The sequence below is a fragment of the Lepisosteus oculatus genome, chromosome 2 (assembly GCF_040954835.1).
Source record: "Lepisosteus oculatus isolate fLepOcu1 chromosome 2, fLepOcu1.hap2, whole genome shotgun sequence".
In the NCBI taxonomy this organism is placed as follows: Eukaryota; Metazoa; Chordata; class Actinopteri; order Semionotiformes; family Lepisosteidae; genus Lepisosteus; species Lepisosteus oculatus.
This window is the reverse complement of record NC_090697.1, coordinates 59,666,942-59,693,389: the sequence shown is the minus strand read 5'-3', so window position 1 is coordinate 59,693,389 and position 26,448 is coordinate 59,666,942. Positions and strand designations below refer to the sequence as shown.

The following is a 26,448-nucleotide window of genomic DNA, read 5'->3' as shown; positions in this document are numbered from 1 at the left end:
ATACTGTAGCTGGTTTGAAAAGACTAGCCTTGCTCTCAGGATCCACATAGCCACACATCTCTTGGTAATCTGTCTGGCAATATTCCACATCAGCACTTCATCAAAGTAATGGTTCTAATTTGATTTTTAATCAGCATTCATTAAACATTAGAGTATGTTTCATTCTAGGAATTTCTTTGTAGCATAGTGCAGATGTCTTCTAGATTTACTCCCAGTTTAACTGAAGTTGAGCCACTTGCATCTGTCTTTTGTGGGATCCGCTATACAATCCCATCATAGCCATGAATACCACACTTCTTTCCAGCAATTTGACATCCAAATGTCAGAGCCTCTTGCAGGCTTTTTCCTGAAGAGACCACAAAAGAGGATAAAGTAGGAGACTTTAACAACAATTGGTAAGTAAATATAGCTCAAAATCTAATTTCAATACAGCAAAGAACTGTACCTGCGTGGGTCACTTATACAGTATGGTTTCTTCTTTCCTGGTGATTCCTTCTATATCTGTTTCGTTCTTACAATTCATCACATTGATAGTGTATTATCTGACTCTGTCAAGGAAGCTAATTTAACTTACATCAACTTAACAAAAACTCGTCACTGGTAAACCAAGATAATAAAACTAGTTATGAAATGCAGTGATCACTCCGTCATAATATTTCTGAAAACAAAGATTATGACCTAAAGAACAATTCAAAATGTTATCCATTTCTGGTCATTCCTCATATTCAAAAGATCTTATTAGTATCTTTCTTATCTTATTGCCAGTCCCCCATTTGAGTAATCAGTCAGATTCTGCTAGCAACTCATGTGTGTCTTCATGAAATGAATGTCAACTTACTGTACCGTATATATACAGTAATAGAATAAATCCTCAAACCTTGTCAATTCACCTGAATTCTTAACATGACAAAGAGGAATGATTGTTCAAAGAAATTTGCAAAAATATAATTGACGGCACTTATAACACAATATTTTTTAAATTATTTTAATCAATGTCATCAATGCTTTTAAATAAAACTGAATATTAAATGTTTGAAAACAAAGAAAAATGTATACAGTACCTCAACATACAGTAACAGATTTTCTGTAAAGTATATTTACAAAATATAGTGTATGTAATTTGCTACATTTTTTTTCTTATTTTTATACTACATTAATATTACTTGGAAAAATAAAATGGATAAATGTTTTCTATTAAAATCTAAGGAAACTTCTAAAAATGCTCTTGCTTATGTAAATGAACAGAGTTTATTGTAGATCCTCCAGATTCAAATTTCCAATTTATTAATCTCCCAAACTGGATGATAAACTCATCGATTCATGTACTCTTTTAGTACCTCCAGTACAAGAAACTGTTTAATACTGCATTTACTAGTTCAATACCGCCCTCTAATGGGCTTTTTGCATGATATATACTGTATCAGATCTTATTTACGCATTGAACCATAAAGGAAACCTTTACTGAGTTTGAATCTTACCATGTTGCAACAACAACATCTTTTTGTAAACTGTACATTTCTACAAAATGTTACTTTTTTCCTTTCATCCTTTGTCTATGAATCTTTTCTATCTCTTGTTGTTAACAAATATTAAATACTTATGCCAGATAATGATCACATTCTCCTACCACAGGGATTTTATTTCCTGTATTGTCATCATTTAAACATTTTTGGACCACACTGATTGCTCCACCAACTGTTAGCTGTCTGATATTTTTCACAACTTCCAAAGAAACACCAAAGTTGTAGTAGGATACTGCCTGGAATGGCAATGTTTAATGGCAATTAACTTGCACTGTTAAAATTAGAATTTTACATAGCTGCCAATGGTTGACTGTCCTTAAGAATGGAATATACACTCACTATGAGTGCCACTTATACCAAAGAGTGATTTTTGCTTTATTTCTGCTTTCCAGGAGTGGTCATGCCTGTATTAGCACAATGCGTGACATTCAAATTCAGCATGTGAGCCAGAATGATATCCACATGCTAGGAAATCTCTATCATCTCCTTGTTTGAATTTTATCAACATCTAAATTTTTTCCCTATTCTGAGGTTTTTGCTAAAGGGTTAGATCACAGCATATTGCTTGCTTAAGACTTCATAAGCAACAGAAATACAGAAATAAAGTATTATATATAAGTTAAACACTTCTGAATGACTAACCTATACTAACAAAAGTAGATAATATTAATAATCAAAATTATTTTTTAATTAACCGTTGAAGTCAATTTTAGTTCAGAAAATCACCAGCTGCTCATCAGTCAAGATCTCGTACCAAGGTTTTCTTTTACAATAGTCTACTTATTGCTTATACTTCTTAGATTTTTGTGACACTTTGTTTCCTGACATTTCTGTGTCAATTATTTCTGTAAATATGGGTCCGTCATTTAAAAAACAACTCTAGTAAATAATTTATCACTTCTAAATTGAAAGTCTAAAGTTATACCTGTCCTAATCATCACACCATTCACAACACCAAATGTGTTCGTTCATCTGTGCAGCACGCTGCCAAATTCATGAAGCAGGTTTTGTATCCTTACCGTTTGAGAGGGAAAAAATAACTGAGGCGTTGAAAGTGTCACCAGCCCCCAGAGTGTCTACGATTGCCTCAGGAGCAAAGGCATCTGAATGGACGACTGTTCCCTCAGGGCCCACTCCATCCGCCCCCATCTCTGCCCAGGCACAGATCAGCAGTGCCCTGCAGAAGAAAACGTGTAAAACAGCCCAATGTCTTCCACAATGCAACACCTGGCCTGCACCCACTGTAGTATGTGAACCAATCTTAAAAGCAATAAATCACTGAAAAGAAAAGCCATGTGGTGTACATTCACTAAACTTCAAATACAGAGTTATTTCTCATTAATTAATTGGGTTCTTCTAAACTTCTTTTTCATAAGGCTCATTTTTTACAAATAGAACCCATTAAGAATTCAAACAATAAAGTACATCACAAATTGTAAAAATTCTTGTACATTCTGCTGAAATCTTGCAATATTGATCAATTTACAGGATCTTAAACCATTTTCCAAGAGAAATTAGAGCACAGATACTGTATGTAATTCACTTAACTTTTTGCACCTATTAACAAATAAAAATTAACACTGAAACATCTCACTACTTTATTTTTCCAGCACAGCTTATACAGTGCACTCCTGTATAAGTAGAATTCATACTACTGACAACATAAAACAGCATAACAAAATGAGCTATGGGATTAGAAAGTGCAAAGTCACATTTGTCACAAAAATAACTGAATTTCACAAAACCTGATGGTCATATTAATTCAGATCTCTATTATTTCAAATAAAATAAAACTAAAACAAATCAATGATAATATCCTGTGTTCTGGAAGCTGGTGGAAATATACTGTATACAGTACAGGTCACCAAAAGTTTCCCTTTTTTCTAAGGTATAAAAAAGAGGCAACACATTCAGTAGTAATATGCATCGCCATGTTAAGGTTCAGAGATCTCTTCAAAAATTGCAGGCAAATGGTAATTTATCTCCACAAGTTCAGGACTGGCTATGAAAGAATCCATAAAGTGCATGAAATGTTTACCACTTTCCACTGCAATGTCCATTAGTCCAGTGTCCTGCCAGGAAGAGGATGCAACTATGGTTTACGAGACAATTAGTTCGAGAGACAATGGTATATCCAAAGGCAACAGCTGGAGATCTCCAATTATAACTGGTATCTTCGTGATACAACAGATTGAAAACAACAATTCAACAACACCTGCATATTCTGTTCAAGAGTTGTTTTGTATGTACTCCATGGGTCCTGAAGCCTTTGTTAAGATGAATCATGGGGGAATCATCAACTCCAACATGCACCTGGATATTATGGCAAAACATCTGGTTCCTTCTGCCAAGAAGTTCAAGATTGGCCAAAAAAGGCATGATAACAATCCAAAGCATAAATCCAAACCGAGGAAGAATGGTTTCTTCGAACAAATGTTCTTGACTGGCAGCCTCAGTTTCCAGACCTCAATCCAATTGAACATTTGTGTTTCAAACTCAAGAAAGCAGTTCACAAACAGACCAATTCTTACTTACTTACAGAATTGCTAAAATCACATAAACTTTGTGCACTACAAGAATAATTGCAACTACTCATTTGAATAATTATTGTCACAGGAAGATTTAGGGCTATGACCAAATATTACCTTTGTGTTTTCTTTACTTCACTTATGATAAATATGATGTTCCTCTGTGCAGTACTGTTAATATTAGGGTATGACATTCTTTAATATTTTTTCTGTAAGACACATCATTCAATCTGAAAACCTATCTACTTCTATCTATGACTAAATCTGGAGGACACTGTGTATCCAAGATGTAAATTCACATATATCAAAACTTACTGTATATTCAACTTGTGTTAGCTTTTTAAAAACTGAAGCGAACTGAATCACCCATGTTCTAGGCTGAAAAAGCTTTCACATGTGAAGTGCTTTTATGTGATGATCTCTTTACCTACCCTTTCTTCACTTGACTGTAGAAACCCCTCAGGGCTTCGGCTGCAGAGTTATACCCAAAATGCCTGGCAACATCTTTACTGACGAACACCTGTGAGAAAATAAGAATGTAAAAGTATCTGCTACAGTGAGAATTCTTTCCTTCCGTCATTCTGCTCACAGCTGGAACAGATGCTAAAATCCTTTTTTCAAATTAACATGGCAAATGTAATTCTGCACTCCTTTTAACTTTTTAATACTTTTATTAAGCCAACACATCCAGCTGAGATCAACATCTCTTTTGAAAAGAAGGTCCTAAACCAGAGGCCGGCTTTTCTAACGGTGACAGAACCATTTATTCACTAATTGTGGGTGGTAATAAGAAATGATGTCCTACAAATCTGGTAAGGATCAGTTCCAACTTAAGACTGTGATCTGATCCCTACGCTCCACATGTTATAGTGCAGAATCCTACAAATGTATTGGCACATTGAAGTCTAAACAGTGCTTTTTAACTATGAAATCAAATAATATTAATATCTCATGGAAAATATTTTATCCTTTGGGTCAATAAATGGAATCTAATTTGAAAGCCAGAAAATACTGGGACCATTGGCTGGAAGATGTTTATTGTTGTGTAACTAAACACTTATTAAAGAACTGTGAACATCCCATTAACCTGTCTCACTCTGACATCATTGTTTTAAGTCTGTAGTTAAAAAGAATAGCATAACCTGAAAACCAAAACTTTCTGTATAATTTTGAGTGATTTTGAAGCTTAAAGCTCAATCAGGACTACAGCACAAAAAGTGGTCATACCAAAATCAACAATTTGGAATCACAAGCACCAGCTCTGTGGGTACTGTACGTGAGCAAGCACAGACCTCAGTATCTGCTTTTAATTTGACTTCTTACAGTTTAGTAACACCAAAATGATCTTTGAATGAGCTTAATGTTTGTGAATTAATGTGTTCACTGTAACTTTTATTATTTTGTTTACTGCTATGACACCTAAAGACACTAAACTGTGAACAGATTAATAATATTGCTTTCACAGATGTGAACTCCACAGCTGGCTTCAATTATATATTTTTTTGCCGTTAACGGACAAAAACATGTTTACATCAGAGCATGCTGGACTTTCAGCACCAGAGGGCGCTGAAGGACAGAAGACCCATTAAAACTACAGAGGGGGGAGAAGCCAAAAAAAATCCAAAAGGGAGCAATGTCAAACAACAGGAAAACAAAAATAAAGAAAGGACGAGGCAAATAGTTGCTCTTCTCTAAATGTTCAGAGCACTGGAAACATTTCACAGCTGTGGAGTTCACATCAATGAAAGCAATATTATGAAGCTAACACATTAGTCGTCAATTATTATAGAACTGCAATCACAAGTACACCACAACAGTAGGTGAAAACAATTCAGACAAATGTGACAACACTAGATACACAATGTTCCTGAAAGACAAAAAAGACAGAAAAGAATAAAGATTTAGCACTATATATCAAAGAGTATTCAGGCTTTAGTAACAAATTAAGAATTGCATTTGGAGATCTTAAGTTACTTTTGAGACACAGTACAGATGCAGCCATTCAAAATGGGTGAGGTATTTTGCGGCATACCCCGGTGGGCGTGTCGCGGTATCATGCAGTTCACGTGTGTCACGTGACTAACTATCCGGCGTCGCCTTGTAAAACCGCCAGGGGGAGCTTAACCTCTCATGTACAGCATTTGAACCTTTAATTTTGAACTGTGTATTACAGCATGTTAATCATCAGTCATTAAAATGTTGGTATATTTTATGAAAGCAAGATTGCTCAGTTGGACAAAAGTACACAACCTACCTTTATCAGAAATATTTATGCATCAAAGCCTTTACTGAAGATATTACTAATAGTATTAATAATGGATGACTTTGGACAAGCTGTATACTCAAAGTATAATTTCTTTAGCACATTTGTACAAGCACTTGGAATCTGTCCAAGCCATACTTTGTCAGGCATTTTGTTTTACTTCAACGGGCATAAAAACTTCCTTGCTTTTAACAGGGCGTTTCATAATTTCTAGCTACGAAAATGATTTAAAATTCGACACCTATCATTCAACTAGAGCTTAAAATATCACAAGGAAAAATACACACCGGTATACAAGCATACTTTTAGAATTTTAATAAAAGGGAATATAATATGGAATCGCGTATCTAAAGAATTTAATAACGGTATGATTATATCCGTGTACTGCGACAGGGCTGTGTAGGGCTGTTTCGCCTGCCTGATCATGCGAGCTGTCTTGTAGCCTACTGGTCTAGGTGCGTGACTACCAACTGGCAGGTTGTGTGTTTGAATCCAGCTGGTGCTGGACTTTTATTTTAACAAACATTTCTTCGAAAAAATAGGTAAGCGATATTATGGACAATCAATTGACTTTTATATTTCAAAATATCGCAACATGATCGATATTTGCGATATTTTGAACATATTTTCCCTTCTGACAGCGGTTCCTGCTTCTATTGTGTGTGTGCAACAGTAAATTTTTATAGAGAAATGGAGGCTGGACAGTTACAATATAAACATTTATATTGATTTAAATCGTGTTCTGATTTAAATAGCAAACGCGTGTTTAATTATGTGTTTTTTAATCATAATCAGGCTAATGCATGTCTACATTTTCTGTATGAACCAGCTTAGAGGTTCATACAGAAAGACAGCTTGTGTTTAAATTGAGTGTAAGGTAATTTATGCTTCTAAAGTCATGGTCAGTATTTTTGTACTGTGCTGTACTGTGTCACATTATTTTATAGCGTTTTTATTGCGTTATTAAATCCGGTGGCGCTGTGTTAGTTTCCTGACTCACATTATTTAAACTGCGACACTGATCATTCATCTCTAAATAAACTTTATTTTATATAGCGTTTTAAGCGAATAGGTAATTAGATTGCTCATAAACCTAATCGCTTTTTCTACATAAACACAGAGTGATTGCTCTCTGAAAATGCTTTTCCTTTATTTTTAAAGTAGGCTCAGATTTCAACTATAGATCGTATTATTATAAACTTTCTTGGAAAAATGTATTTTAGGTAAACCATGTTTGCTATTAATTCATTTAGGGCTAAAATACGTTCATTGTCTTCCAATCGAGTCGAGTTGACATTGGAAGCCTGCCACACCCGGACTGTTAAACCAACGCATTAGCACGTCAAAGCCCATTGAGCCAGTATTGGCTTTAGTATTCCCCCCCTTCTCCCCTCAATTCAATTCAATTCAAGGTGTTTTATTTGCATGACAGATGGGTACAAGCAGTGTTGGGTATGTATATTGTAACGCTTACGGCAGACAGGCACTGTGTAGGAGCCGATGCACCAGAGCAGCGCACCGAGGGAGCGTCTGCATTTATAACTTAGTTTTTAAAATTAGTCAAGCAATACGAACCATCTCCTTTTACTTAGTGCCTGAGCATACTGCAACGCGTGTGAAGCCCATAAACGATATTCATTTTGGAACTTAAACATACAGTATATGGCTGGTCTCGGTACTTTAAAGAAAACATACACACCAGTATTCCATTTCTCCCTAAACATTGTAAGCTTCGAAGTCTTTAACTAACGTGATACCGGAGTCAACAAGCATACTTTTAGAATTTGATTAAAAGGGAATATAATATGGAATCGCGTATCTCAAGAATTTAAAGACCAGACAATCGCAAACTCGTTTTCGATAAAATTATTTTATTCATTCAGCAGTTTGTGAGAGGGACATCCAGCAGGGAGAGACACACACACACACTGGTTTTCATTGACAAAATCGTTTTTTTTCAATTCCTCTTGTCTAACAGGAATGTTTTGTTTGTGGACAGACTGTTAGACGAGAGGAAAACACCGCCTCCTCCTACGAAGCATTTCGTTGATCCGATCACGAATTCTTTTCCAGTCGTACGCAGCAAGGGTTGAGAATCTCCGATTCACCATTGTACTAATGGTTTCCCGGAGATTGCAAGGCAAGGCACTTTTGCCTCTGGACCCATCGAAATTTACAGACGTGGTCCACACCCAGTAAATTTCAAAAGTCACAAGATTTCAAAACACGAGGACGGCGTAGCGGTCGGCTCTTGCTTTCCCGTCTATGCCGATGCACTGCAAGTACAACCCCCCCTCCATCTCCTGGGTGATGGGTAGCAGTTGGACATCTGGGAGAATTATTCGTCCCACTGGCATCTGTGAATTCCGCTGTGCTTCCTGGGGGGAGATAGGCGGCGGGGACAGCATCAACAGATTCCTGCGCGGTGGTGAACTGAGAGGCCGGGATGGAGTGTCCTGAGGCGGTGTGTGCTCTGCGGGGGGCAGAGCTTCCGCCAGGCATTGCAACCTGCGCGGCGGGGAGAGGCACTTTTCGGGAGACAGCTGCTCAACTGTTTGACTGCTGGAACATACTGTCTCCTTCCTCTGCATTTTCAGGAGTGTCTCTAGCCTCCCAATCCTCCCCAGTAATGCATCGTACTGCTCCCGCTGCTGCCGAAATGTCTCCATACAGGTGCTGCTTCTACAGGTTGGCACCCTGGCCAGTGGCCGAGAGCAGAGACCCACGGCCTGTGGCAAAATAACATAATTCATGTAAGAAATAAAGTCACACAGTAGTATTCATCAGTCGCGGAACAGAAGTCAAAATAAACTTTTCTTTTTTTCCGTCTTACCGCTTTCTTTTTTACTGTCCTGGTGGTAGATCGTTTCGCCCGTGCAGTGTTTTCTTGAAGAACAGGCTACGAAGAAATAATTATAATTGAATTTAAAATTCAAAACGGCAATAATACCTTGTAATATGCGCTGTAATCGCGTATTTCGGATGAAGTCTGCTGTATTTGCTTACCCTTCGCTCTTTAGAAGCTGGGGCGGCAGAAGCACCCCGTCTCTTTCCGTAAAACGCCTTGGTCTCCATACTGTACTATGGTCGCTGTAGTGCAGGTTCGCAGTTTTTTTTTTTGTGATGGGAGCTCACCCAATCCCTTGGTGTCTTTTATGCGTCACACATACTGTATTTCAGCGCCATATATTTCATGGATATTATGGAATATAATGGATGGATATCTTAGTTATCTTTCTAGTTCACAGGTTTGCATGCATAATTTTATTGTGAAAGCCACTGAGACATCAGGTACTACTGTTGTATTTATGAAAAAGAAACAAAACAAAAAACATACTAACAACTGTGCCATCCTACTCTTTAGTTAATACATTTTATTATTCATAAACAGTTAACATTGTTAGCTAAATATTTTGAATTATATTTAACCCTATTTTTTCTTTAGTTTTGTATTTAACTTATTATAAGATAGTCAGACTTAATGTATATTTGAACAATGAAAATATATTTTTACAAGATTTTACATTAAGCACTTAAAATTAATATGGTTAATAATAGTAAACTGTAACATGCTGTAACAAGATCGGTTAAACTGCGAAGAAAATGCTTTCAGAGAAAATGTTTCAGGTGTGAAGAACATAGATCTCCAATGCAATTTCAACCAAACCTGTTCCCACACACCCTGCCCCCACTACCATTAGAATATACACAAACATTTTAGCGTTTCATTCTGAGCAAAAGACCCTCACACCTGAAGAGTGCTGGCTGTGACGAATTAAACCGGTTTTACAGGTTTCAATCACAGACCATGTGACATGGGACTCAGTAAACTAACAGCGCCACTGGATTTGATAATACCTAACCAAAATTCGCAATATGGAAACAGAACCTGTGTGATTGTTGATAGATGATGTACTCGTAACATTTTTTCAAGACGAACTCCAACATTTAAAAAATGACTTGTATGTACTTGATATCTCTAATCAATCCACGGGTCCCAGCACAAAACGAAAGTAAAACGCATACCGTTTCGCGCTTCTTATTAGTTGCTCAAAAGTAATTTGACCGTATGAAATGCATAATATAAACCTAGAAACATATACGTGAGCAGTACTTAAGTACTGTAGTATCGGTGTTAAGACATACCTGTCAAATACTGTAAATCTAGTTAAAAATATCTCAAGACCGATTCTGGTCGTAATGAAACCATGTTTCGTGTATGTTTTCTTTTTCATCTTGAAATAACTCATTTCTAAATACCTTTTTCACTGTTAACATCTTGCAGCAACTTTGCGACAAAATATACACTCTGACAGTTCATCCTGCTACCAACATTAAATAAAACAAATCTTAAGATTTCTTTATTTATGTCTTTATTTAGTGGTTTCATTCGAAGCTTACAATGTTTAGGGAGAAATGGAATACTGGTGTGTATTTTTTTCTTTAAAGTACCGAGACCAGCCATATCCTGTATGTTTATGTTAAGATTTCCCTTCAGTGGTAAAATTAGATATGAATATTCAATACTTAAACGGGCACAGTTAAGACATTAAATATACATATACATATTGTATACAGTACAGTTTGCATACGGTAATATGTTTATGTTACGCGATTAAAAAATAAATAAATAAAACTGAAAGGTCCAGCACCAGCTGGATTCGAACACACAACCTGCCAGTTAGTAGTCACGCACCTAGACCAGTAGGCTACAAGACAGCTCGCATTAACAGGCAGGCGAAACAGCCCTACACAGCCCTGCCGCAGTACACGGATATAATCATACCGTTATTAAATTCTTGAGATACGCGATTCCATATTATATTCCCTTTTAATCAAATTCTAAAAGTATGCTTATTGACTCCGGTATCACGTTAGTTAAAGACTTCGAAGCTTACAATGTTTAGGGAGAAATGGAATACTGGTGTGTATTTTTTTCTTTAAAGTACCAAGACCAGCTATATACTGTATGTTTACGTTCCAAAATTAATATCGTATATGGCCTTCACACGCGTTACAGTATGCTCCTATTCTTTTTATGCTCAGCTACTAAGATTTCCCTTCAGTGGTAAAATTCAATATCTACAACGGGCACAGTAAAGACGTTTACAGTAAGTCTTTCTACGACAGACCAACGGACCACGAGTGCCCCTGTCGGTCAACCAATCACGCACTGCGGTACCCTGTGTCATCTTACCTGCGGTACGTGTCTGTACCGCACACTTTGAATGGCCGCATCTGTAGTTAAAGGGCAACATTCATCATGTTTATAATAATAATAAACTTTATTTTATATAGCGCCTTTAAAGGTGGCTTCTCAAAGTGCTTTACAGGATGACAATAACAATTGTCATAACAATAAATAAGAAGAATACAACAATAAATAAGAGAAGTACACAAGATAAAACACAATTACAATATATAGAGGAGACCGTGGATGGTGGTACTAAGAAAAGCAGAGGGGTGAAGAAAGGAACCAGTTAAGTAAAGGCTTTTCTGAAAAAGAGGGTTGTGAGTCTGGATTTGAAGGAGTTTAGAGAAGGTGACTCTCTGATATCCTTTGGCAGAGAGTTCCAGAGCTTGGGGGCGTAACAGGAGAAGGTCCTGTCACCCATACAATGTAGACGGGCTTGGGGGACAGTAAGGAGAGCAGAATTAGAAGAGCGAAGGTTGCGAGGTGGGGAGTAGGGCGATAATAGTTCAGACAGGTACTGAGGTGCCAAGCCATGCAGAGCCTTATAGGTGAGCATGAGGATTTTAAAAGTCTATACGGAATTTGACAGTATGCTGCACATGTGGGTTGAATGTTAAGCCGGAATCGAACATAACCCCAAGGTTTTTCAATTTTGATTGAAGCTCAAGTACAGAGCCATCTACAGATAGGGTTACAGGACTGGCTTTACAAAGTTGATGGGGGGTGCCAATAAGCATGACTTCAGTCTTGTCGCCGTTAAGATGAAGGAAGTTTTGACTCTTCCAAATGTTTGTCAGAGATGCAATTAGATAGAATAGAGACAGCCACATCAATGTCAGGTTTGGTGTGGATGTATATTTGAGTATCGTCAGTGTAAAAATGAAAGCTGAGGCCATGTGATCTTAAAAGCTGACCAAGTGGGAACACGTAAATGCTGAAGAGCAAGGGGCCCAGTATTGAGCCCTGAGGAACACCAGACTTAACAAGACCAATTTCAGACCTGTACCCATTAAGAGAGACAAAGTGACAGCAATCAGTGAGGTAAGATTTGAACCATTTAAGAGCAATGTCAGAAACTCCAAGCACAGTCTCAAAATGAGAAAGTAAGATGTTATGGTCAACAGTGTCAAAAGCAGCACTGAGATCAAGAAGGATGAGTATAGAAAGAGAACCAGAATCAGAAGCTATTAGAAGATCGTTGGTGACTTTGACCAGGGCAGTTTCTGTGCTGTGAAGTTGACGGAAGCCAGATTGGAGGGGTTCGAAAAGGTTGTTTGTCATGAGGTGGTTATGCAACTGAAGCGTGACAGCACGTTCTAGAATTTTAGAAAGAAAGGGTAAGTTGGAGATGGGGCGAAAATTGTAAGATTGTCGAGAGCCATGCTTTTTTGACACAGGGGTAATGGCAGCAGTTTTGAGGACCGTTGGTACAATGCCAGTGCTCATGGATTCATGTTTAATATTGGGGACAATGGGACAGAGAGAAGAGAAACAGATCTGAAATAAAGTGGTGGGAACGGGATCTAAAATAGATGTGGTGGGTTTCATGCGTGCAACTAGTTTATTGAGGGATGCTGAGTCAAGAAGAGAGAAGCTGGAGAGAAGGGAACCAGAGAAGTTGGATGAGGAGGGAGGAGGTATGGAAATGATATGTGTAATGAAGAAATGTGATGCCGGATGTTGTCAATCTTAGAACGAAAGAAATCTAAGAATGTTTAGGAACTGAAAGCAATTAAATTAGTTCAATTTACGTTAATATAACAGAAACAAAAAAAAAAGCCAACAGTTATGGGGGTTCCGATGGCAGTAGCTGGGAACCCCTGCTCTAATGAAGTAATTTAAGACTAATAAGACATAAAACTAATATTATGATCTATTTTTAAATGTTATTATTTCATCTTTTATTAAATGTACAAATACGGGCAGTAATGTGTTTAAAAAATAATAAACTAAACAGGAAGTGTAAATAAGAGTCCACTGCATATAGATACATTAAATAATAAATGTACATTAAAGCCTACAGATTTCATGTACCTCTATATGGTGTATACTGATATTGTTTGGCCTAAGGATACATAATAAAGCACTTTACCACATCTCCATACTGAAAGAGCTGATACAGCTCTTCCCTGGTCTTCTCAATCTCCACAGAAATGGTAATTTGTTCTTCTGCCATCACAGAGCTGTTGTATTCCTCCACATGTTTAATCATCTTCACCTGCTCCCCAGGATTACGACCCTATAGTCAAAAGATACAACACAGCACTTGTTCCTAATCCAGCTTTTGCTGTCAGCTAATCACACCATTACTGAGCTGCATGACAAAATCCAAACATGCTGTTCCCAATCTGTTGTATGAACTAAGGCTCTACAGTAGGTTTGCTCACTGGTAGCATAGCACAGTTACATGACGAGAAGTAGAAACCAAAGAAGATGAAATGTTGCTTGGCAAGTTTATTTCAAGTACACAGTATATGGAGGCATGTTTTCAGTTGAGCATCTAATTATGGTTTATGATGAATACATAGAAGGAATTCATGGACTCTAAGCATCTTCAAAATGAGCAAAACTCTGGCAACACATTAACAGATTATGTCACAAAAAATCAATCAATCAAAATAAAATTCTCTTACTGTGCATTAATGCTAATTTCTTACCATCTTCATCAGGATAGTTAATTCCAAAAGTGTCAATTTGCTAGCCACTTTTCTACAGGCTTCCACTGATGGATTCAGAACAGTAATATTTGGGGTAAATGCCATACCTACTTTAAAATACAGTAGTAATAATAATAATAATAATAATAATAATAATAATAATAATCATAATATAAACGTAATTTTTAAAATACAGTAATAATAATAATAATATAAACTTAATTTTATACAGTGCTATACAGAACAACATTAAAAAATAAAAAACATACACAAGATACAGTAGATGGGGGTACTGAATATATTAGAAGCAGAGGAGAACAGAACCAGTTAAGTAAAGGCTTTGTGTCTAGATTTGAAGGAGTTTAGAGAAGGTGACTCTCTGAAATCCTTGGGGAGAGAGTTCCAGAGCTTTGGGGCATAACAGGAGAAGGTCCTGTCACCCATAGAGTGTAGATGGGCTTGAGGGACAGATAGGAGTCCAAAATTAGAAGAGTGAAGGTTGCGAGGTGGGGAGTAGGACGATAGTAGCTCAGACAGGTACTGAGGTGCCAAGCCATGCAGAGCCTTATAGGTGAGGATGAGGATTTTGAAGTTGACACGAACCGTGACAGGAAGCCATTGCAAGGACTCCAGGATAGGAGTAATGTGAACACTTGCACTAGATCTGTTCAAGATTCTGGCTGGCGAATTTTGGACATGCTGGAGTTTGTTCAATGTGGATTTAGAAACCTCAGCGAGTAAGTCAAGCCTGAATGTCACTCCCAAATCTTTCAATCTAGAATTATTTTTTTATTTCAGTATTGAATTTTGAAAGCTTTCTCATATGTGGAATTGGAGAGTAACAAGATAGAGAGTAACAAATTAAACTTCTTGTGTCAGCCTCAAATAATCTAATAATACAGAATTTGGCCAAATGCAAGACTTGAAGATTGTGTGCTATTAAATTGTGGTTTAGGCTATTGTGTACCAAGTTGTTGATATTGGATGGAACCTACAGGAGAGGCTTGACTGCCATATCTCTCCTAGTGCTCAACTATTGAAAAATAGGTGGACCTAATATAGTAGCCAGTGCTGACAGTTTTGTAGAACCAAACATTCCAAGCAGCTTTAGCTGTGAGGGTTACCTGTTACCTGAGGGTTACCTGTGAGGATCTATTTGGAAAGTGAGCCTTGTTGACACATACAGTAAGTGTCTTATAGTACCTTGCAGTTCAAAGTGGGTTATAACGATGAATTAAGATTTTAACTGAGCTTTCTAAAGGGTTGTGAAAGATGACAGAACTTGCTTTTCTACAGGAAACATCATATAGAAAACTAACTAAAACTCTGCTATGCATTGAATTTTCTCACCTCCCAATGAATCCATTTGTACTTGGTAAGGTCCACCTTTTGGAAATCATCAGCTGTTACATCAGGCAAATTCCTGACCACAGTCAGAAAATAAAGAGAAGATACAAACATTTTTAACATTTGAGTTATGAAAACTATGTCAACTGTTGTCCCTTTTTTCATACCTTTGTATTTCTTGATATATTTGCAACTCTGTTTTATCATATAATTATTAGTAAATGATGAACAAATACTCCAGAGCACAGCACTAAGAAGATTATCTACAAGAAGTAAAGTATAAAGAGTTTCACCATCTTCATATAATTTATGAGAATATGAAGGGCAAAGCATTTCTTCTTATCAAACGCTTAAGCCCAATATGATTAAAAGTCATTGCAATTTCAACACAAAGTTGAAATTACAATTTTGAAAATGTTATAGCTCCATAAGGTCTTCCCAACAAAGTGCCTCATTACTATGAAACCAATTCAAACAACAATAAAGTATGAAAACATATGAAAGTTATTGGAAATATAATTTCATTGATATGCAAAATGTAGTGCACTGAGAAATTAAAATATGTTTGTGAAGGTTTCATTTTTTTTATTTAAAATTTTCTTTAAGCCAGATTACTCAAAAATAGAGCAAATTCTCATTTTCAATGATGTCCTGGACAGTACACATACTGTATATATTGTACTATAGGGCATTTACTGCAATCTGATGGCCATAACCTTGCCCAGGGGTACAACAGCAGCATACTTCACAACACTCCAGTCTGAACTGCAGAGCCCTATTCACTACTCCACACTGGAGCAGTATTTGCTTTGCGTGTTTCTAAAGGAACACAGATTAATGAGTGTCTAGAGTGAAGATGCTTCTCATGGTAATAACAAACAATAGGTCACGTTAATGACACAAAAAATAATGAAATACTTAAATTATAACTTAGCTCTATATGTAATAAGCAAGACGTATAGAGGGAGTTTTTCACTAAATTTAAATTTATGTGCTAAATCATTCAGATGTTTTTAGTTATTCAGATGTTTTTTCCTTAACAAAAGGAAACTTAAAACTGTCAGCCATCTGTGCTTGGATACCTCTCCTTGTGTACAAAATTACACAAGTCTGCAGTCATGTTCACTTATATTAAGGGTAAGACTAAAAAAACAATTACTTATACTTGGAGACTGCAAAACAGAATTGAAAAAAATTAGTTTAGACACAAATTATTGATGTTTCAAACTCAAGTAATTCTCATGGACTAAATCCAGAGAAAAAGTCATACTTTAATCTACAGTGGTGTGAAAAAGTGTTTGCCCCCTTCCTGATTTCTTATTTTTTTGCATGTTTGTCACACTGAAATGTTTCAGATCATCAAACAAATTGAAATATTAGACAAAGATAACACAAGTAAACACAAAATGAAGTTTTTAAATGAAGGTTTTTATTATTAAGGGAACGTGTGAAAAAGTGATTGCCCCCCCTGTTAAAACATAAATCAACTGTTGTTTGTCGCATCTTTGGAAAGCTGAGTTCAATTTCTATAGCCACACCCAGGCCTGACTACTGCCACACCTGTTCTCAATCAAGAAATCACTTAAATAGGACCTGCCTGACAAAGTGAAGTAGACCAAAAGATCCTTAAAAGCTAGACATCATGCTGCGATCCAAAGAAATTCAGGAACAAATGAGAAACAGAGTAATTGAGATTTATCAGTCTGGAAAAGGTTATAAAGCCATTTCTAAAGCTTTGGGACTCCAGCGAACCAATGTGAGAGCCATTATCCACAAATGGCGAAAACACGGAACAGTGGTGAACCTTCCCAGGAGTGGGCGGCTGACCAAAATTACCCCAAGAGCGCAGCGACAGCGACAGCGCAGCGGTCACAAAAAAACCCACAACAACATCCAAAGGACTGCTTCACTTGCCTCAGTTAAGGTCAGTGTTCATGACTCCACCATAAGAAAGAGACTGGGCAAAAATGGCCTGCATGGCAGAGTTCCAAGACGCAAACCACTGCTGAGCAAAAAGAACATAAAGGCTCGTTTCAGTTTTGCCAGAAAACATCTTGATGATCCCCAAGACTTTTGGGAAAATACTCTGTGGACTGACGAGACAAAAGTTGAACTTTTCGGAAGGTGTGTGTCCCATTACATCTGGCGTAAAAGTAACACAGCATTTCGGAAAAGGAACATCATACCAACACTAAAATATGCTGGTGGTAGTGTGATGGTCTGGGGCTGTTTTGCTGCTTCATGACCTGGAAGACTTGCTGTGGTAAATGGAACCATGAATTCTGCTGTCTACCAAAAAATCCTGAAGGAGAATCTGACCTCAAGCTGAAGCGCACTTGGGTTCTGCAGCAGGGCAATGATCCAAAACACACCAGCAAGTCCACCTCTGAATGGCTTAAGAAAAACAAAATGAAGACTTTGGAGTGGCCTAGTCAAAGTCCTGACCTGAATCCGATTGAGATGTTGTGGCACGACCTTAAAAAAGCGGTTAAGGCTCAAAAACCCTCCAATGTGGCTGAATTACAACAATTCTGCAAAGATGAGTGGTCCAAAATTCCTCCACAGCGCTGTAAAAGACTCATTGCTAGTTATCGCAAACGGTTGATTGCAGTTGCTGCTGCTAAGGGTGGCCCAATCAGTTATTAGGTTTAGGGGGCAATCACTTTTTCACACAGGGCCATGTAGGTTTGGATTTCTTTTTCCCCTTAACAATAAAAACCTTCATTTAAAAACTGCATTTTGTGTTTACTTGCGTTACTGTATCTTTGTCTAATATTTCAATTTGTTTGATGATCTGAAACATTTCAGTGTGACAAACATGCAAAAAAATAAGAAATCGGGAAGGGGGCAAACACTTTTTCACACCACTGTATATGATGCTATATAACATCTGTTGAGTTCCCTGTCTTTCTCACACCCAAAGAAGGCTCCACAGCCGAAATGTTGTGTTTCTTTTCTTCTCTCGACAGCATGGAATAAACCTTTACTTGTTCCTTTGCAGCCTAAGCATGCTGACGCAGCTACCTACTTGAAATATTTTAATCTCTACTCTTACATTATTGTTCACCATAATAATTAGTTTATATTACATATAATCTATTTTTAAATAACAATTTAGTTTGATTTATTCCCTTACCTTCTGTTATTTAAGCCTATAAAACAGAGCGTAGTACACCTTGTAGATAAGTTATTAAAAAATTGTGCTGTGGTTCTGGCTTCCTTTCATTAGTTTCCCCAATTACTGTAATTGAAACTGAAAAATTAACCAGATACAAACTCTGATAGGTAATCAAAATTGATTAAGTAAATTACTGTAAAAATTGTGATGTTTGGCAGGCATACTGATTATGATTCTTAATTGGCACGCAGGCACACAGTGCTACAGCAGAGATAGGCAGTAACCTACATGTGAAGTTCTCATTCTTCGTCTTATTGGATTTTTTTTTATCTGTAAATCCCCTTCATGAAAAACTATAGCATATACTGTAAATATCACTCAACCGTTCAGTTTTACAGCAGGGTTATAGGGTCTCACATCATATGACAAGCACCCTACTCACAGATGTGATTTGACCCATTTTCAGACTTTCAGTGCTTGATTCAATCATCAAATGAATAAAAACTTCTTAGATTTTCTACCATGTGTATGGCATGAAACATGTGTCTGTCTATGTCTACTGACTATAAGATCAAACAGCCTTATACAAAGAAACCTAAGTAGCAGGGACCTACTTGTAATTGCTTGTTACTATTAAGACCTGCCTTGCTACAAAATCCTAAAAAATCTTCACACCAAGACCTGTAAGATTAATCCAAAGGATAAAACAATAATAAAAGTCAATCTGAAGTCAATTTCCCCTGCCAATATACAGTATTTACAATCACCAATATCAGCCATCTTGCTATCTCTGCAGTGGCACTGAATAAATTCTGCTGCCAAAATGTTCAGTTTTGCAGTTGGCAAGACCAACAAGCCATCTTACGTGTCGAAGAGAACGACAGTGCGTGAGCCACTGGGGGGACAAACGACACAACAGGCACAAGGAGTCACCCCTTCCCTCTGCCACGCCACCCCCGACACTTCGATATCACGCCTCTTAAAATCATCCACTATAAAGCTTTTTAGAGAGAGACATAAAGAGAGAGAGAATAAATGACATGCTGTGCACTCCCCTTAAGCCATAGGAAAAGGAGTGGGAAGGCGGCTTTGAGGTCCAGAGGCAGCACACCTGCTTTTAAAGAGAGCCACATTAGAAAGTAAGAAGCAAACAGAATGTAATTACTGTACCTACTCATAGACAGTCAATATTTTCAGTTCATGAAGGTGAAGTTAACTTTTACTCCTTATGGATTTTCCTCATCATACATAACTGTAGTCTGAATTACCAAAAAGGCTGTTGTGCTCACATCTTTAGATCAATGTTAAAACGTACAGGGTATTCTTTCAGTGCTGTGTTTTAAAATAAGCATCATTTGCTTTTTCTCCCCTCTGTTATCTGTTCCCACATACTGTATGTTGGCACACATATTTGTCACGAGTTGCTTTCAATGTATACTGGCATGCAATGTACTATAAATGAAAATGAAATAATAATAAATAAACCTGAGAATAATAATAATAATACACTTGAGAAATACGCATAAGAAGAACTCTACCAATGCAAAAGTTTGTTCTGAAATAACAAAATCATTAGTTTGCTGTTTTATCCTAATTCACACATGATTTAGGAGTCTTTTCTAAGGTGCTAAGAGTCACTGAATTTCATTTTATGAAGAGGATTTTAAACCAGATAGTTTTAGCAGTAGTATCAAACCGAGTTCACCATGAATGTCAATCAAGAGCCTGATGCACAATACAAAAATGTATTTTTTTGAATAGGTAGCACATCTGTTCCCACATGTATGCATTTATATTTGAAAAACAGCAATTTAAATACAATTTACAGTGAAATTGTCTTTTTCTTCTTAAAGCTTATTAAATTCAGAGCTTATCTGAAAAATAAAATGCAATTCAACATCTGAACATTTCAGTAAGAATGTTCTTCTTAAGGATTACAAGAGTTCTGTCCTGGCTAGCTCTGGACAATTAACATAGAGTCAAAGATGCAACCCTGCAAATCGGTATCCATCACCAATCTAAAAAGCTAAGCTCATAATCAGTAACGTTATTAGTGACAAATCATTTGCTAAAACATGCACTTTAAAAAATAATATCCAAGCACACATGGCTGCTCAGTGTAGCTAAGGCTCCTCAACACCATAAGTTCACACAACTCTAAGGAAGCTTTCTCACAGACCTAGTCTCACCTTTACTGCAGTTCAATCTACAAAACATTGCCCCTGGAAAATATATTTTCCCTCTAAAAACAAAAGTATCCCTTTCATCCTCTAAAAAGCCTATTAATTTTTTCTTCTCTGTTTTATACCCTAAGGAATTAAGGAGATATCATTTTATTCTAATGTTGAAGGTACTGTACTGAATCAATTTAGAAATATCTATTCATTAATATACTGTACAGTACATTAATATATGTCCTCCCCATTTGAAATTGGGTCATTTTGCTTTGACCTCACAAACCATTCACCCACAAGGTTTGAATTAGGAAGTAAAGATAAACCCTTGGGTCCCAACTGTCCATCAACTTAATAATCTTTTCACACACTACAAACTTGTCAGCGATGTACAGGAGATTCTACACCGAGCATAGGAGAGGCACATCCCTCAATGATGCCACCATAAGCTTGCAGGTGCTAATCGAGCCACAGGGGTCACTCTTTCACTGAAAGCTGAAAGCTCTGCTTGGCTAACTCAAGTCCCACCCCCAGCAGTTCTGAGCCAGCTGAGTGCTATCACTTGAGGAATCCCTGTCACAATCGACTACTGACATGACCCAGGCTTGAACCCACAAAGCATAAATTCATCAAGCTCAGTTTGTGCTTGAAATAAGCCTTCGCATGTTAAGCCACTGAGGAACCTGCAGCTTTTTTTCCCCCACAGAGTTGGCATAATACATCACTGAAAGGTTCTTCTAATGCTAGAATACTATTTTACATGTTCCTTATAGTCAGAGCAAGAGTCACAGAATCAGGCTTCTTAAGTAACAATGTGCCTTCGGTATTTTAGTTGACACCAGGTCAAATTTACAAGAAAAGACCACTAAATTAAAACTGCAAACAAAGGATGATTCTGAAGATCTTTTTAACATTACAATCCTGTCAGGTTCAGAAATCATGTAATGGAATTTCTTGTCCTTGATTAATACTGAAATTTTATTTTTAAATTAAATAAATTATCTCATCTTAAAAATATAGATACTATGATTTCAGCATCACTATAAAGACTGCATCAAAGCTGGATTCCAGTATTCCAGTCAACTATAAACTATAACCTCTGGGGCTGAAAGCTAATAAATATCTATTAGTATCTAATTATTTTCTGAAAAAGAATAAGGTTTTGCTGTGCTGGAGTAGAAAGGGGATAGGCTACAGCATATTATGATTAACGAGGTCATGGAGGAGCCGGAGCCTATCCCAGCAAGCATCAATCGCAAGGCAGGATACATCCTGGACGATCCCAGGGCTCCAGGGCTGAGGCAGTAATGCTAACTTCCCCTCCACCGTGCCACCCATCTGACAAAATCAGTTTATAAAATTAAATATCCATATTGTATATCTTCATACAATCATTTAATTGTACTCTTCAGTGTAAGCAAATTGTCTTTCCAACTTCTCCCTTAAGGTACTACAGTATGTAATATACTTAATTCCAGTACAACTACTTTTTGCATTCAAGTCAATATACTGAAGCCTATAGAGCCTATAAAGACACACACCAAAAAAACAGATAATCCTTGTAACACATAGTGTACAGTAGTTACATTTAATGATGTAAGACCTGTTCACAGAGAATAAACATAACCTACCCCCACAAACCTGTTCATATGCAGTATGGTACGGCTCCCATTTCTCAAATTGCTGATCACTATGGAGGATGGGAAAGAACATCCTGAATGCTCCGCAAGGAGAGAAGTGTCAATCTTATACCTCCGGAAGTCATCCAGAACAAAACTGCACAACAGCAGCCCAAGGCACAAGGGGAACAGAGAGGCAATAAAGAGCAAATCATCCATAATTGTGTACGTCCTTCATGATGAGGACCTACTACAACCCTCCCAAAGGTCTACAACTCACCTCATTTCCTTTCCCTCTAAAATGTATAAAAAAAATAGACAGCAGCAAAAAATGTGAACACAATCTATACTTACTTTTTCTCTGGAATCTCTTCTGAATGATAAACACAGGCTTAAATAATTCCAATTCTAATTCACTTCATACACCTGATCTCCCACAGGAATGTAATGTACAATAGGCAACATTTCACTATATTTCACTCCCCATTACAACCAAATAGTCCCTCATTTCTAATACTATACTGTGATACCCTAAAACTGGCCATTAGAGCTTTGGCTAATTTAGCATAAGTAATATTAAGACATTTAAACTGAATCACTCTGTGGTAGAAGGTTTTATCTCCTCTGTTAAATGTGAATCCCTTGGTTTGCTACTGTTTTTATAAAGTTTTGTTTTATTACCTATTTCATAACCTTAGTCTTCAACATGTTCAGTTTATAAGTATGACACACAGTAGTTCAACATACTGCAGCAGTTAAAGGCATCATTATTCAGATTTAATATTGAAGGTGTAGATTATATTAACCAAGGTGGTCCATGCTATCAAGACCCACTGTCTGCAGGTTGCTAACTACAGGGCCACCTACAGAAAAGAGAGAAGCCCATCACTTCATGTGTAAACAATAAAGTGCACTGTGGCCAACTGACATGTGTCTGTTCAGGACCATGAGGGATGGAGCTAGCCAATGCTATTTTAAGAAAAGTTCAACAGACATCAAAATGGCTGAAACATTCCAATTCAGAACATACATGTTCCATTGATATCAAATCCTTAGCCTAATTTCTGGTTACAGAAAAGACTGTGTCTGTTAAACATTTACAACTTAATCATATGCGATTGCTTTTGAATAGCACTTTTCATCTTAAAGGATTTGAACTGTAGAAGAAGATCCAGTTGATCTTCAGTTGATGTGCAGGTGATGCGTGGCAACTGTTGCTCATCAGATCAAGTAAAAAAAGTCATAAATTACTTTTCCACTGAGGAAATTACTGATCTGCTGAGTGGAAATCTAGGCAGTTTATGTTGTGCAAGCATGTATTAGATTTTGGCAATAAAACATAAATTACTACCCTTACAAAAGAGTGTCTTTAAATACTGGTATTTACTAAGTATTACTAATTACTAAGTATTTTAATTATCTTAGTGAATTATTTAGATATGGTAAACCCTCAGTTTAACAGACTAATAGGGAGGAAGTGGAGTCTGTTATTGGCGAATATCTGTTAAATCATGAATTATGTTTTTTTTCCAATTTCACAATTACAGTATGTGAGAATATATATATATACTGTATGCTTGCTGGATCTTTTGACTTATTTTTAACATTTGCAATCAACGCTGAAAAATGTTCCTGTGCCTTTTATCATAAATATACAAGCTCTTGATTTCACATGTTGCAAATATACTGTACTGTATAAAATTCTGCTAAAGCACAGGAAACACTAGCCCATCTCGAGTAAGCAACTGACCTATCCCTGTTTGAAACCACTGATATACCTGAATTTCAAACCTAAGACATATAGAACATTAATATATTATTTGAGCATTTCACATTATTGCAGGGAAATTCCCCTTTAGCAGATTTTTTCCATTTAATCCAAAGCATGTTAAACTTTATTTTTTGTGTCTTCTGCAAATTATGTGGCCTAGAAGAACTAGAACAAAAAACTTGCTAGAAAGTTTTGGATAGCATACAAAATGTAGTTTTACAGAGCTATATCCGGTTTCACAGCCGTTTCTAGAAGAAGTGCAATTGTGGTACTTACTCGGCCACTGGGCCTGGAGCCAGAGAGCCCATAAACGCACATGGTGCCCCCAGGAGAGAGAGAACTGTGCAGGAATTGGAGGCATTGCCACCACGCTGCCATCTTTGTGACAAACACCTTGATAAAGAAACACAAGCTGTCACTTTTTGTAAGTATGCCGTAAATGCTGTGAACATGCAGGGTTTACAATATGGTTTACACAGTAATTCTCCTTTATAATAAAAAAGGACCCTGCTTGCTTAATTCCCAAGTAAATAAAGCTTTGATTTCATAACAGTGAAATGTCTCATGGCTATGCCACCACTGAAAGAAATGTAAATACTTCCAGAAGACTTTATTTATTTAAGAGTAAACAACTTATAGTAAAATAAGGAACTGAAAGCACCTGACCATCCTACTGCATGATCAACAGTTTATTACAGCTGAGATTTAAAGTGTCCTGGAAATGTTCAAGTACTGCTTTGTGCAGCAGCATCTGCCAATGCTGTCACAAGCACGAGCATTGCAATCAGGCATATGACTGCTGTAACCCTATCCAAAAGAAAATACAAAAGGAACACTGAAATCTCAGAATACTAGATTACTGTATTATTCATCTGATAGTCATGAAATCTCAATGTTTATTTTGACATATGATACGCAGTAATTTACAGTGCTTTTTAATATCAGTGCTTGGCGTACTGAACAATACATCCCTATCTAGTCCAGGCTTTCGATTTCGTCTTCCCCTAATGTTTTTCTTCATTCGTGTATACTGTACCTCGACTAAAAATGACATCTACAGTATATTCCCGAGCCTTGAAAGCATCCTACTGCGTATTGTGTATGCAGCTTTTACTTGCTAGTAGTATGCTTGGTAATATGCACAGTCTGTACTGTAATAACGCAGTGAATGCAAGCTACTGTAAATCCACAAACCCTAAACACAAATCAGAAACACATCATGTTAAACTTTCACTGGTGATACAGTTGTAATTTCTGTTATTTCTAAATTTCCATACATGAAAAACATTGTGTCATTTCTGGCAGGAAAACACAGACTGTCAAAACACTGCAACTGTATAACCGTCACGTGGTAAAATGTACATCTCTAGCGGAAGGTGAAGAACTAATCAGACTGCTGTATTTGTTGTTTTAACAACCAAACAGCACATGCACAGCTCTTGTAGCATCCTGCCAAACCTTGTGTCGGTGTCTTCTTCCGGGTATTTGTCCACGACATTGATGATATCCAAGCACACTAAACCGATACACAAGATCCTTTTATCCCCCATTTCTCTCGTATAAAATGTATAACGTGGACTTCGGACGGCAAGGTGTCCCTGTTACATAATTTGAGTGCTCTTTGGATTTTTTTCCCGCAGCCAGGGGGTGTGATTCTGTCACAGTTCTGCAGTCTGGGTGGATAAACCTCACTTTTATAATCCAATATGTCCGACATGTTTCGGCACTTTCCGGATTTTTTCGTTTCTGTGAACCTGTTTGCGGATTGTGCTCATGATTAAGCTGTTTGTGTTATACATTGTACTGTCAATTACTTCGTTGTAATTATCACGGCTTATATAACATATTTGTTAGTAATCTTTAAGACATTCCACACAAATGTGTTTACAGTTTTGGAAATCAAGAATCCGATTAAAGTGTTTCACCTTCGTCGGCTTGTTTACAAAGTACTGTAGCTTGGAACAATAAACCAAAACGGGTTGGAGTTTGGGGAAGATCACTATCCCTTACTGACATTTTCATTGAACACTATTAAATGAGTTGTGTTTAAAAGTTTTTTTTTTTACACATGAAAATTGCGAGCGCAAGTAAGATTAGTAAAATGATAGTAACATTAACTTACGGATGAAATTCCAGACAGGTCACATTAGACCTAAGTGTTTGGTAATTAAATGACATGCATAGTACTCTACAGTCTACAAGTCAGAATGTAACAATGCCCACACACACCGCAGTTTAAGAACCTCCCCGCATT

General features: G+C 37.1%; 1 protein-coding gene across 11 annotated transcripts; it reads right to left on the bottom strand.

Annotated features, from left to right (window-relative positions):
* Positions 1 to 109: 109 nt before the first annotated feature.
* On the bottom strand, positions 110 to 26,417 carry khk (ketohexokinase). Of its 11 annotated transcripts, none has more exons than XM_015346100.1 (10): positions 26,317 to 26,417; positions 24,471 to 24,587; positions 22,446 to 22,580; positions 19,496 to 19,630; positions 15,516 to 15,588; positions 13,601 to 13,747; positions 4,483 to 4,571; positions 3,739 to 3,867; positions 2,543 to 2,700; positions 110 to 346 (listed from the first exon to the last, which is right to left on the bottom strand). In XM_015346100.1, the coding sequence occupies exons 1-10, from the start codon at positions 26,370 to 26,372 to the stop codon at positions 261 to 263; spliced, it is 1,125 nt and encodes a 374-aa protein (XP_015201586.1). In that variant the 5' UTR covers positions 26,373 to 26,417; the 3' UTR covers positions 110 to 260. The 11 variants fall into 11 exon arrangements, with proteins under 11 accessions (XP_015201586.1, XP_015201621.1, XP_015201613.1 ...); XM_015346135.1 differs by having other exon boundaries at positions 22,446 to 22,494; positions 26,317 to 26,403; XM_015346127.2 differs by lacking the exon at positions 26,317 to 26,417 and adding an exon at positions 25,653 to 25,929 and having other exon boundaries at positions 22,446 to 22,494.
* Between the last annotated feature and the right edge of the window lie 31 nt (positions 26,418 to 26,448).

What these genes read in the sequence shown, in the direction of transcription:
- khk (XM_015346092.2), bottom strand. Translation starts at nt 25,744, where the DNA reads ATGGGGGATAAAAGGATCTTGTGTATCGGTTTAGTGTGCTTGGATATC. An exon ending in TCTTTCAGTATGGAGATGTG is followed by an intron (nt 4,572 to 13,600) that starts GTAAAGTGCTTT and finishes ATTTTCTCACAG; the next exon opens with GTGTTCGTCAGTAAAGATGT. An exon ending in CTCTTGAACAGAATATGCAG is followed by an intron (nt 2,701 to 3,738) that starts GTGTTGTTGAAT and finishes TTTCTTCTGCAG; the next exon opens with GGCACTGCTGATCTGTGCCT.